The 15103-nt window shown below is 32.8% G+C and overlaps 1 protein-coding gene across 4 annotated transcripts in view; it reads right to left on the bottom strand.

The window, feature by feature from the left end:
* LOC143225350 (E3 ubiquitin-protein ligase RNF185-like) overlaps nucleotides 1-15103 on the bottom strand; it is an 83978-nt gene that overhangs the window by 7718 nt on the left and 61157 nt on the right. For 3 of the 4 annotated variants that reach the window (XM_076454593.1, XM_076454604.1, XM_076454582.1), the window contains 2 exons: nucleotides 9044-9161; nucleotides 1573-1886 (listed from right to left, as the gene is read on the bottom strand). In XM_076454593.1, the coding sequence (XP_076310708.1) occupies nucleotides 1792-1886; nucleotides 9044-9161 (213 nt within the window). In that variant the 3' untranslated portion in view covers nucleotides 1573-1791. Of the gene's footprint in view, nucleotides 1-1572; nucleotides 1887-9043; nucleotides 9162-15103 lie in introns of those variants that run through there. The other variant, XM_076454614.1, reaches the window with a different exon arrangement.

The raw sequence follows: 15103 nt of genomic DNA, 5'->3' as shown, positions 1-15103 counted from the left end.
GAAGGACAAATTGAACCATCAGAACAGGTATGGGAAAGCAGAGAAAAATCAGTAAGTGGAAACAGGTGATATGAATAGGTTTAACATGTTCAGGAGGAAGTGGAGCAAAGTCTGGAGATAGAGGTTTACCAATGTAATGTTCAATGTCTCTGCAAATAAACACCAATAAATATCCTGTTGGACTGCCTGCACCTGATACCTGAGATACAGCACCTATTAAAGTTGGGATACCCAAAGTGCCAATGCTGACTTCAAGAATTCATCCTTCAAGAGCAGACAAAAAAGCAAATGTGTGTGTGTGTGTGTGTATATATAAAGGCAACCACAATGTGGTAGATTTAAAGTAATTACAGAGTAAACTGAGGAGCTTATCAAGTATAACCACTTCATGAAGAAACTATCTGAAACTAAGATTAGATCAAAAACAAAACACACTCAAACACAAGCACTGTTAATTAAGAAGTGATAGTTTAGTACAGTAGCATAGAGAGAGTCACATGCATTACACGAGTATACCAAGCTCCTTTCGGTAGAAAAGTGATGAATGATAATTTAAATGAGACACACAATGAAATCTTTTGACTCCAATAGGGAAAGCTTGTGGAATGTGTAAATAAATAGTTTTCATATAGGGGGCAGCAATGAACAAGAACAGCTAATCGTATGAGAAGAGGGAAGTACCATGTGTCCCCAAAATATCTCCAAATTTTCCTTGAATGATTCATTACTCAGCATTATCACATGCTACTGTAGTCAGTATTGTACATTGTAAAATATCTTACTTTAAAAGAAACAACTGAACTAGAAAGAGAATATTTGAATCCTTTTACTTTTTTGTCATGTGACTAAGTTCTATTTTTCACTTCTGTATTGTTATTTCCTATTTCATATTTTGTAACATAAAAGTTTTCCTTCCCTAACCAACAGTCTAACTCCCTTAATTTCCCTGATTATTTGATTTTCCACATTTTTGGAACCCTGTAATTACAGTGCCAACTCCTTAGCCTTGAGCAGAATTTTTAAAATAACTATTTACTCATGAAAAGTGGTATAATTCAAACAATACAATCTTTCCCTCAAAAGAGCCTAGAAGACATTTTCAAGAATAGTTTTAGGATATTTTTCAGAGAATACCAAATTATAAAAAAAAAAAAATGTTCACAAATAATATATGAAACAGAGACAGACTTGTATGCAATGAAATAAAGTATATGATGTATTTGTAACATTTAAGAAGGATTCTCTGTACATATTGAATGTGAAATAAGTGTTGACACTTGGAGTACAGTATCTATGAATTTTAACATTGTGATGTAATCATGTATAATATTTTTTACTGACCTATCAAATATATACTTAGGTTGTTAAGAAAAGCATTCCTTCTTTGTTTTTACATGGTTTATTGTACATTGTTGACCAGAGGGAGGTAAATATAGCAGTGTAAAGTAACAATCTAACACTGCTTCAGTCTATACAAATAAACTGGTCTACACATGTTTCAGCTATTTGAATCATGACCATGAGTCCTTTAGAAACAATTCTGGCTATTCAGTCACTATATACTAAAACACATTGAGTTTCCCTTAATGATTTTATTTGATGTTATTGTACAAACACAGAATATAATTATAAAAGCATTCTCTGGTAGGAAATTAACCTTCTGTTTTGTACACAATGATACCACTTATACCACAAGGGAGAGACCTGAATATACATAATAAGTAAAAACCTTCTAATTTCAACATATTCATTTACATAATCCTAGAGATTAAATCTTTTTAAGTGCAGATATTATGCAATTAGCAACCAAACAATAAAGAGAATAGCAACCCAGAGGAAAACTTTGGACAAAAACTGGTCCTCTTGAAACTCTGGTGTGTGAGGAGCTGAAAGTATCAAAATACAAGCATTATCTTGCAAAAATAACATCAATTACTTTTTATATTACAAGAGTAAACAAAATCTAACTTACCTTTTTACATTCTTCAAATATATTTCAAATAATTGAATAAAACACAAAAAATCATTAAATATTCACATGCACAGAGAACAAATTATAGTTCAGTATGTCACTCAGTATGCACTTCTTTTTCTCAAGAAAACTTGATTTCAAAAACATTTTCACAGCAATTAAGTTTTATATCTCACTAATACTATATTAAATTTATTTTGTATATATTAAACACAGTACTATTCTTAAGCATGTAGTTATTGCTATGGTGAAAGAATTATCAGTAAGCTCTAACAACTGTATTTACCTTATTGTCATGTTACACATTATGAAGTTTTCGAAAGATGTTTTAATCTTTTCATTACAATATTTTCAAATCTCAGTCAAGTGTTAAGAAATTAAATGCACATCATTTTATTACTATTATCATAATTGCAAAATTTAATATAATATTCTTAAACCTTTATCTTATCTCTTGATTTCTGAAGTGCATAATGTTTCTTTTTGCCAATATTAAACTTCAAGTTTAACATACGTGTTGGTTACCAAAGTCAAAACTTATTGATTATTTATGCAACAAATTAACAACTTGCAGAGTAAACTACTCAAATTAGATCTTGCAGGCTTTGGCTTATTCTCACATGTTTCACCTTCTATTGTAGCTCATTCCTTACTGTCCTCCCCTTCATAAGCAACTAGACGTTAAATACACAATAGCCAACTGCTCAATAGTGCACATCTTCAGTAAATTTCTTATTTTAAGGTTTGTAGTTCTCTAAACAGACCAAATATGCTTACTGGCTACAATGGCTGATAACTATAGTGGATGCAAGTTTTGCCATCAGGAAAGCCCACAACATGTATAGCATCAAAAATGGTTTTATGACCAAATAAGCAGTTTATTTTAAAAGTATCAAATATTCTTTGAACATTTTTAGTCACAATGACCTTCAATAAAATCATATGCTGAATCAAATACTTCAGCACCCAGATCCTTCAATTTTGTTGCCCATATGTATATGTGAAGAAAGTTTTTCAAGTTTTCTACATTATCAATGGATAACTGTGTAATATGAGTTGCAAACATACAACAGTAGAGGTATGAACTGGTTCATTAATATTTCCCAAATAGTCTTCATACTGACTATATTACTTATCACAAAGAAAGATCAAGTTCAGTAATATTGTTTGTAACTTCATCTAAAATGTAATATGCAGCATGTCAAGTCATTTAACGAAATACAAAGGAGACATAAGAAGTTTCTGCTTATAAAGGTACTGATCATCCATGGGCTTGATATTAGGAAGGTTCCCTACTAATTTGTGACCTGGAAGTTTATGGATTGAACACAGTTTGTTGAAAAAATTCTGTAAATAGGGATTTTCATCAATGCTGAAAAGGATGTTAGAGACTTAAACAGCACACACAAACAAGATATATACTCTCCTTTCTGGTAACATTCTACCATGTATTTAGTAATGTGTCAACTTATTGCATATATATGTATATATGAAGATTTACTTGCTCATAATTCATACTACAAGGAGTATCATCACCATCAGCAACTCTAAAATATACACTTTATTTTTGAAGTAATAATTTACTGTTGGTTTAGTGGCAGAAATCAAAGAAGTGACAGCATAACTATTGTATTTGGGCTGATTCTTCTCTTAAATTTAGATCACACACTTATCCAATTACATCTCTACAAGTTTCATTAACCTCTCAAAAGTGGCATACAAAATACACAGACCAAATGACATGATGCAAAACTCATAGAAGCCATCCACAGTGCTGAAAATGGTCGCAAGTTCCTTTCAATGCATCCAGAAAATCATAAGTCCATGGTAGTAGAAAGATATTAACATGGGTCACCGCATTCCCAACATCTAAAATCAATGTACATCCTGGGTCTATTATCCTCCTTGACAATAACTAGAGGAGATAACTAAGCAGTCTCTGAAGGCTGTATAATCTTAGTCTTAATTTTCACTGTACGTCAGTATGGTTATATCTCTAGTGTTTCAAGTAAGTTTATGTAGTAGTTTTTTTAGTCTGTTTTGTTTTGAATTGTGTGCAAAACTACACAGGAGCTGTTTACATTAGCCATCTCTTATTAAGCAGTGAAGACTAGATGGAAAGCAGCTAGTCAACACCACCTAACATTGGATTACTATTTTACTAACAAACTGTGGGATTGACCACAAACACAGTGCCCCTAAATCTGAAAAGGGAAGCATAATCAGTGTGACAGGATTTCAAACGTGCAACCTTCAGGTTGAAAGTTAAGCATGCTAATTTAAGCGTCACCTGTATTTAGTGCTGTATGACCAAACTGGCATACTCAGTTAACAAGTAGCATACTACTGCCACTGAGATGAGTCAAGACTACACAATCTTCAACAAGCAATCTCATGTGTGTTGGTAACCATGTATTTTCTTCTGGAAACACACAAAGGATGCTACACCCCATCATTACACTATGTAACAAAATTTTTACTTTTTCTTGTTACTGGGCAGAAAGTGTTATTTTCCGATTACTTATGCCTAACGTAAATGGAAAAGACCTATTTTTCTCTTCAAACTTTGCTTCTGTGACCTGGGTAATGAAATTTTAAAATTTACCCATTTTCCAGAACATTCCAGGTAGATTCAGTGCTGAGTAGCTGATAGAGAATTTTCTCGAACTTACAAGAATTTCCAAGAACCTTTTAGAATTTTCTAGAACTTTCCATAGTAATATATATACAGGGGCTCGCCACTTCAGTTTAGTTCTAGCTGCCTAAGTGAATACATAGACCTATCTGATTTTATCAGAGATGGCATCAAGAAGCTGCAAGCATTCTCCAGACACATCTAGGAGCCTCAAAGCTGTGATGCTCCATAATGGGAATAAGTATCCATGTCTTCTGGCTCATTCAGTGCACCTTAAAGAGGAATAAAACAGCATCAAGACCTTGCTACAAGTCTTGAAGTATGAGGAGTATGGCTGGAAGATTATTAGAGACTTCAATATGGCAGCATTTCTGATGGATTTACAAAGAGACTTTACCAAGTTTCCCTGTTACCTTTGCCTTTAGGACAGCAGGGACATCATAACACACCACAACAGGAAGCACTGGCCACAACTGTAGGGAGGCAAAATATAAAGTGTGAGCCACTAGTGGACCTCCAGGTGTTGTTCCCACCATTGCATATAAAATTGGGTCTTATGAAACAATTTGTCACAGCTCTTGATATGGAGTCTGCAGCCTTCAAGTACCTTTGAGAGTTCTTCCCTAAGATGTCTGTGGCAAAGGTCAAAGCTAATGTCTTCGTTGGACCACAAATAAAGATCCTGAAGTGCACACAATTCCCCAAGAAACTCAGTAGGAAGGAAAAAAAGCTTGGAGCAGCTTTGTTGCAGTGGTTTGGGACTTCTTGGGTAATCACAAAGCCAAAAATTATGTGGAACTGGTTGAGGCTCTGGTGAAGAACTATGGCAAAATGGGCTGGAGGATGTCCCTGAAAGTCCATATCCTTGATGCTCATCTTAACAAATTCAAGGAGAACATGGGAACATACTCAGAGGAGCAAGGCAAGCACTTCCACCAAGATATACTGGACTTTGAATACTGCTACCGAGGAGTATATAATGAAAAAATGATAGGAGACTATATTTGGGAGCTGATACATGAAAGTGATTTACATTAGTCGCAAATTTTGAAAAACTACTCACTTCTAAACATTTTTGTACAACTTTAGTATAAATACATGTAAATTTTGATTCATATATTGTTTTATTCAGGCTTTATGTCAATGAAAATGTGCAAATTTGCCCAATTTTACATAGAAAATAGGTTGATTTCTAAATTTCATTATCCACATCACAAAAGCAAAGTTTGAAGGGAATAATGCCATTTTCTGTACTTTCACAACACAAGCAATTAAGAAATAACATTTACTATCCAGGAACAAAATTTGTGTTACATAGTGTTACCATTAGCTTCAGTTACTCCCACTTCCACTCATTATGCTAATGACCATCTCAACATAAAGCTGGATAACCAAGTTGGCCTCAACTGCAGAACAACTACAACATTTAATACAAACAAAGCTAATGCTCCTTGCTTTCTGGAAAGAAAACAGCTTGTTTTATGTATAGGCTATACAAATGTGTTAAACAACACTGATAATCAGACTATCTGGAGTAAACTGTGAAATACAGTTTGTGTTAATATAGACACTTTATTACATTCTCTCCAACATGCATCTATTTTACCCACTGTTCCTGGGTCCAGGGTAAAGGTAAATGAATAACTCTTCCATTTTGTATCAATTCACCAGTTGCACAAGTAAAACTAAATGACATTTTCTGCAGTAAGTCCATTCCAAGGGCAACTAATATTTTCTTGTGAGCAACATCTTCTAGAAATAACTGTATATTAATCTCTCTACTTACATCTAGTTTGTTTCTATTCAATGGAGTTCATGTTGAATGTCCAGACTGGTGTATTTACAGTCATATGATTTTTAATAATTGTAACTAAAATGTAAAAATTAGAAACTCTTCAGCTGGAGATCTATGGCCTGGTAATATGAAACCTCACATACAAATACTATTTACATTAGCTGAAAGTGGAAAAGCTAGTGGGCTTCCACTGTGATTAATTGCTATTGATGAAGCCAGCTCCAGGTTTGGCAGTGAAGTCTAAATTTCCATCAAATATTAAGTCCTATGCATACTGATTTTTTGGAAAAATTACTTTACATTGCACATCTTCAAAGAGATTAAGCATGCTTAGATGAAAAATGCTGCTAATTAGTTGAAAAACAAAATAGCCAGAAGAATTATATATCTGATTTTGAATAGCAAAAGCCATGACTGAAAAATGTAAGATTCAAATGAATTTTGATTCATCAGAAGTTAGTCATTTATGTAAAGTTGTAACTTCCTAGTTACAATAATGCTCTTCTTCAAAATTACTTTTAGAGAAAGAAAATTAAAACTGTTACTTTGGTCAAGTGACTTTTCTGATTGTGCTGTAGAACATGTAACTATACATGTCTCAGTACCGAGGCTTTAATGGGTCTTTACTGGACCAACACATATACACCTGAGCTGCCCATTACTGTCAGTGAAAATACAAGAGTTAACACAACTTATCCTCTCACACTGTTATACTGCTTTTCGAAATGTATGATTGTTATATAAACATAGCCTATATCCAGTAGGGAAGAAACAGGGTACAAGATAGCAGATACTGATTCCTATACAAATATACTAATTCTGATTAATTTATTATTTTCACAAGTAGTGATATTAATTGTTTAAGCTCAACCAATTTCTCGACAAGTCATAGGTCATCATGTTTGTTAACTTGCATTCAAAATTTTAATGAACTCTTATTTTATAAATTTATGTCAGTAAGTTTGGAATCAAATTATAGATTATAATTCAAACTATACTATTATATATGAGAAATTTCTTAATTTAAAAGTAAATATTAAAAGAACCTATCTAAATATAGGTTTTTGTGAGTCATGTGGTATGTTGAATGCAGTACTGTTTAAAATTTAATACTTGTGATGTCAAAATACTAAGTCTATAGTTTTGTACAAATTAGGAACTCATATTAATAATATTAACAAGGTAGAATATAAAGTAAGAACCTCACATCTTTTTATTTTGCTGAGAAGTGGCCTGTGTACTGAATCAAACACAGTGGACCTATTCACTTCTTTTCATTTTTAGAAATGATCCCTTATATAACCAACTACAATATATCAATTAACCAATCAACAGTTCAGAAATGTCAGAACCTTATATCTTTTTTAGCTACTTAGACTAAACATTTGTATTTTTGTGTTATAATATGGAGTCATTCTAGCATGAAAAAAAAGACGACTTATATTTCCTTTTTTTATGATGGTTACGAGATTGGTCATTTGACAGACCTCAAATAAGGTAGAGAAAATAAAAAATATAAAGTATTATTAAAAACACATATTTGAAATGTATTTAAGAAGTTTTAGAGATTACACAAATAACATTTAAGATTTACAGGATAAAAAATAGTTTTTAACCATAACATGGAATCACTTCACACTCAGAATAGTAACCAATCATACTCAACATTTTCACAGATAAATCTTTAGTTAAAATATTTAAATAAAAATATGATTTTTTGAGTACAAAAAACTTGTAATCTTCACTCAAAGTCTGCAAATTTTGTGAAAATACTCGTACTGTATCAAAAGTTATAGGATAAATACTTAACAAGTGCAAATGTGTATATTATACTGAGCCTGGTATGAAATGGTTAACTAAAAATAATAACAAGGAATCATAATGGAAAACTTTTTATTACTATTGTTGATGTAATGAAAAATAGTAATGATCAAAAACTAATTTTGATTGGCTGATTATTTCCTGAAATTAATCAGTTATTTTACATAGCATTAAAGAAGTAATAAATGTTTACAGGTAATCAATTATATTGATTAAACGAGTTGAACATCAAAGTTCTAATAAACAATTTAAATTTTCTTCTCAAAAATATTTACTGTCTAAAATAAAAGCAGTTCATTTGTAGTTGATCTTTAAATACACGAATCGTAACGACTTTCTCTCAGTTACATTTATATGAAAGTTTCTTTTCTTTTCTATATTTAAGAGTAACTAAGTTATCTGATATATTGTTGTTCATTTTACAAAATGCTGAAGCTAATTAGCTGAAGAAACATCTAAAATTAGTAGTTATACTCTCATGTTTTTACATGGGTGGAAATATTCTAAATCTATTATTTAATCTAAAGTATGATAAATTTGTATTGTATCTTCTAATTATATGTAGTACATCTCAACCTAATTGGTACTTTGTATCTGCTAAAAACAAGTGATACTGACTTACTGTTTCTGATATCTAGTCTAATGGAGAAGGCACTAATAAAATATTATACAATGATTGCATAGGAATGTTTCAGATCTAATACACAGGACAAACAGAGCAAACAGGAATGACATCTGTCGCAACTGAAAGTAGTCTAAAAAATAAACTTTAATGGCTTAAACCAAACAAATATATATTCCTTAGGAAATAACTACTCACATGGTGCTGGACGACCATCACCAAAGTTAAAAGTTGAAGCAAAGAATCCAAATGGAAAGGCACCAATGCCAAAAGACATGTGAAACCCTCCATCTCCAAATCCAAACCCTGGGAAAGACTAGGAAGAAAAAAATGGTTCAAAATACAAATGATTCTGACCTTTATAAATCTAGCAATGTTTCAGAAGCATGGTTCCTATCATATCACTTAATGACATTATAATTTAAGGATGTGCCAAAGATTAGTAAGTTCTCACTTTATAAACATTTATATGTAGATATCAAAAGTGATATTTTGCTAAAAATGCAAGAGATAGTAAACAAATAGCATTTCTTATATACATGTAATTTGCCATTAAAATACCCATAAAATACTTTCAGTATTTGCAATTACAGATTTTGAATCAGCTTGATAATCAAAAACAAAATATTAAACTCTTAGATCATTCATGTTTCTTGTATCATTTTTAGTGTTACAATTTGTAATAATATGAAGTACATTTTTACTTGGTGTTTAGTATTAAACTCAATATTGAGTCCATTTTACTTTTATTGAGTTTATTTGTAATGTGTATAATTATACATAGCTTTACATAATTTCATTCTACTCACAGCTTCTTTAATATAATCTCACAGTATAATCTGTGGTGTTTTTCTTCATGTCTGAAGTACAAGTTTATTTATACTGATTTTTCCAAGACAAAATTATTTTCTTAATTCTTAACAATCTGCTTATATTTACTAAACAGTGAAAGTCAAATTAGAGAAAAATTAACATTTTATCAAAATAATTTCCTTTAGTTAGAACATACTGGTAAATATACATCATAACATAGAAAATAGTAAATACCAATCAGTATGAAAAACAAATATTTACATATGGAATTGCTCCTTTTTTATTGTAGGAAAGATAATTTTCCAACACTGAAAATTAATTTTAATAGATTTTTACCTCTATTCCTAGAGCAGCTTTTCCCAATTTGTACTGCCTTCTATACGTACAATTTTTTTCCTATCACCAGCCTTGATACTCCCATCTATCCTCATGAGTTTTTTAAGAGGCTGGTGTTTGACAGTACACAAATGAGCATGTTGCAACTCTCCATCACTTGAAGTATTACATAACTTCAACAGGAAAAGAAAAAAACGGCAGAAGTAGAGAGGAAGGATGAAAATTGTCGAAAAAGTAAGAATATATTGGAAATACATTTTCAGTGTATGAAAGTGTTACTTCTAATACAATATCTTACCTCTTCTTATGGAATAGCTAGAATCCCACACTGTCCTGATGAAGGAACTAGAGAGCATCCCCTTTAGAAAATAACCAAAGGAATCCCATGAGATATGTAAATAAAGAGTCTATAAGACTGAGCCAAGCATACTTTTTATGCATGAAAATGATGCATCACAATAAGGAAATATAGGAGGGACCTGATAAATTAAACAAAGGGACCTCTGGTGTAGAATGGCTAAGGCAGGGCAGGCTATAAAGGGAAGTAACTAACACCAACAGGTCTGTGACAGGAATATCCAGCTAATGATAAGAAGGGGGTCTCTACTGTTTATCTTGGACATAGGAACTGAAGGAAAATATCTTCCACTACAAGGATCTACATCATCATGTGTGCATATATAAAACAACCAACACCAGCAATGGTCAGGAAATGAGATCTAGACAACTCCAGTGTAGAACCAGGCAGCACTGAGAATGAATCATCCAGTTTGTGGAAGAATGGTACCAGGGCCACTTACATACGTGGATTTATGTGGCTGGTCCAACTCTCACCAGAAATTAGCTGTGTGGAGACTTGGAACAGATGACAATCACAGGGAGACAGGGAATAATAAGCTAGATAAATAAGCTGGCAAGTACAACCGATAAGGATAACAGAAGAAGAATCATGGGAAGGGAAGTGGTACCATTGAACAAAAAGGAACAGGAAACATAGATGAGAGCAATGTGAGCCACATAACAGTAAAGAGCCTGGAGAGGACAAAAGAGGCAATCTGGAGTAGTACATGGATGAAGGTGAGAAAAGAAGGAGAGGGAAATGGGGTGAAGACAAAGATGCCCCAATGTGTGGCCAATGTTGTATGCAAAAAAGATTGATCTGGGTAAATGATGACATATGTTCTATGAGATAACATGCAAAAAAGAAGAATGAACAAACCTGAATATCGACATCCACATGCCAAAAGGAAGATGAAAAAGGTCTGTAAGGAGAGATGATATAAAGAAAAAGATGACACAGGCTCAAAGGGGAAAAGTGTAAAGGTATAGAACATAACTTTCCAAGCAAGGAGGGAAGAAGTATGTAGAGCATGGTGAAAGAGGAAGAAAAACAATGGGGTTAGAGCCAGAGAAATGAAGACAGTGAAATAGAAAATGGTTGACAAGGCCATATGATAACAATCAATGGTGGATACCAAAAGTTGCTTGTAACAAAAATAGATAGGGAAGGAAACCAGGTGTGGAAGGGCAGGACAGGATAAAAGAAAACTATGATGAGAAAATCAACAGTAGTGAGCATACCATTTACACTGGTAAACTAACATGGTATAAGGGCAAACAGAATGGGAAATCAGGGAAGCAACCTGTGGATAAACCTGAGAAGGTTGTTGTATGCCTAGCTGAAGTTGTCCCAAGAGGGTGAGTGAGAAGGGTGGAGGAAGAGGAGGTGTCAGAAGAAGCAAGCACAGAAGTAGAAACCACAGCAGAATCAGTCAAAGTGATGCCTCCAAGAGGACACAACAGAGTGGCTTGAATGATTGAGAAGACATGAGGAAGAAGATGGATGGGTAGATGGGCATAGAAGGAACAGCTTCCCAATTCTGACTAAAGGCATTTATAACTACAGCAAAAGGATGTGGAATTGGGAATCAAAACCTGGGTAGCTTAGAATTCAGATTGGTGGCAAATGCATTCATTTCTGAAGTACTCCACTGGGTACACAGCCAGCTGAACACCCATGGGTAGAGCTATCACTCAGTGGGAGAATCTTCACAGTAACCCATCTATTACCCACCAAAATGTAAATGTAATGGCTAAGGCACAAAACAGGAGTTTCAATTTATGGAAATAAAGAGATCTAAGTATTACCTTTGCCTGATGACATATGGATTATAAATGACCAGTTCCAGATAGATGGAAGGAAGTGAATCATAGATCTACTGACAGCAAACAGTTGCAAAAGACTGATATGTAGAAATAACTGCAAGATAAATCAATGGCCCAATATCTCCTACATCTCTAGATGTATACCTTTTCCCTAAAAAAATGTATCTGTGAAGAGATGCATCACTAGAGGAAGAAGAAGTATACCAATCATATTGTTGTAACAGTTCAACTACTAAGTTAAGTCCACATGAAGGAAATGTGGGGAGTGTAAACCATACTGAATAATTTGCATGTGGGGTCAATCAAGGGAAATGGGGGCCTCAACAGAAGTTCCTATTCCTGAAAGAGATAAACCTTTTGCACAGTTGGAAAAGAAGAAAAAATAGCCCAAACCAATATCTATATAAAATGCAGGTGAAGGGAGGAAAGATCAGGCTGAGATAGGAATTGTCAAATATCCCAAGAAGAACAAGGTACTGAGTGAGAAATGGGAAAATCTTCTCTACCTTAACTAGTCCACCTATCCATGCAGCCTCTAGAAGAAATGTAAAATGTAAGGAAAAAGGTGGCTACAAACAACCAGTTGTCCATGTAATGATGGAAACAAATCCCATGGATTGAAAAATATGGGTAAATGTTTTGGTCACCTGACAAATAATGTAAGGGACAGACCAAAGGCATCCTGAATGAGGGATCCCAGGGGCAACCCTGATGGACAAATCAAAGAAAATGCAGAGATGCTGGGAAGATAAATTTGTGAAGGTTAGAGTCGAAGGCATTCGATTTTGTCTAACAAATCCCAGGACTGACAGCTCCCTTTGAAGAGACAGGTAGAAGTTGACAGTGAATCTAGTAAGGTCTTGGAAGCAGTTCAAGGATGAGAGATCGATGATAGGATGGCAGTCTCATTGTTTTTGACTCTTGTATTTACATAGTTATTTTAGATACCACGAATTGTATACATCTGTGTATATTAGTTGACTTTGTATGAATTTTTATACATAGACAAACAAGGTGTTGACAGATAGGCAATGTACTTAATGTTGTCCTACAAGTTGTTACAACAGCAAGAAAAACATCTATAATGAATCTGTTCACATTTCATATGCAGTCAATTATATATGTGGATAAGAAAATTTTGACTTTTCACTGGCAGTAGTGATTCTTACTTTTATACTCTTGAATAAATGTTACATCAATATATATATTTTTTGGAAATAAACAGAGCATACAAGAAAATATACATCTTGCTCTTTTAAGATCAGTAATGCACACTGCAGTATAAAGTATTTGTATAATCAAATTGTGTCTCATGTATATGAATAAAGTTTATATATTTTGTTTTTTAGTGAAAATTACTATACTTATGAAGCATTCACCATGAAAAGTTTCTCTGATACAGCAGGAAGTACTGAGTACCATACATTTATATATAATAATACATGGACACAGAAGCTGTAGAATGGGGATTTTGTATTATATCAAATAAAATATGTAATATAAAATTACAAGTTCTATAAAATAATATAAAATAATGAATTATAAATGTTATAATAGTAAGTGAAAAAAATATGATCAGTCTAACAAAAAAAATTGTCTGACTGAACATACTTTAACAAATTTTTGAGTTAGAAGATATAGAAACAAATTATATACATGTTATACTCAGTATCTAATACACATACAAATTATATGCTAAAACATTTTAATAACTAAGGGATTTATACTTTAAAATCTATATAGCCACTATTGAAATATTTTTAATATAGCATGAATGTAAGAGCCTATTTAACATAGATATGATTCTGATCACATTGTGAAATTAATATGTGAAGCTAAAGTATATGTGGTATATATATATGTAGGCACATTATGTTTACTACTCCTTTTGGTTAAGACATTAATTTTCAAAATGTTTGGGTCTCCAAAGTGTTTTGAGTTACTTTTACAATATTTATTTCTATTACCCTGACTCATCCTGTGCTATCAAGAGAACTCTTGTGCAAGAAAGACTTCTGTGAAGTTGAACATCTAATCTATGATATTTTACACTAGTAAGTTACATTACACCTCTTGTATAGAAAATCCTTTACTTTGTGATGGAAATGATCAACAGTCATATGGGTAGTAGATACACCCTGAGAATAATTGCATTACTGTTTTGTTTACATAATGTTATGTTTTTTCAATCTGAGAACATCATGTAGTTTTACAACAAATTCCTTCAGCACTGCAAATTTCCTGAAAAGTTGCTGTCTCACACAAACTTGTTGACTTTGTTTCACAAATAAAGATTCTTTCATTTTTCCCCTCACTGTGCTCAGTCTCACTCATTTTTCAAACTCAAAAGTTACAGAACTCAGAATTACTATGTAAAGCTGTTCATCTCCGAACTTTCTGTTAACTGCAAGCCATACATAATCATTCTTAAAAGAAACCAGTATATCTGAAAATATGGCAATAGGTAGGTAAAAGAGAATCTTCTGTATGACCACAGGATTTTTGTTTAGTTTTCTGCTCTTCTTGTGATGGGTGTATTTCAAAGTGCTCTTCTTGACTCTTGAGTTATTAACTTTGCAATAGATGTACTATGTATAATTATGTATTGAGCAGTTTAACTGTTACTTTTGAAACTTACTGTTATATACTGTATGCAAGAACTGACATGGGAACAAGCAACTTCTCACACCTGGCTTAAAAAACCAGGTCTTACAGATTGGTTTGTGTTAACTTTTGCAAAATAGTGAAGTCAACCAAATGCAATAACATAAGATTTCTAGCTTTGTAGCATATTTAAATTGTGAAAATCTGGCAGTAGCAAAATATGAGAAAAATCAATGGAGTAAAAAAAAAAGAAAAAAACATGCAATTTATGTTTGCATAACACATTTACATTTATATTGAATCACTGATTATAACACTGTTAGAAGTGAAATGTTCTTA

Source organism: Tachypleus tridentatus, chromosome 1 (assembly GCF_004210375.1).
Source record: "Tachypleus tridentatus isolate NWPU-2018 chromosome 1, ASM421037v1, whole genome shotgun sequence".
Taxonomy (NCBI): Eukaryota; Metazoa; Arthropoda; class Merostomata; order Xiphosura; family Limulidae; genus Tachypleus; species Tachypleus tridentatus.
Note: the sequence above shows the minus strand (reverse complement) of the source record. Positions and strands in the feature narration are given on the sequence as shown.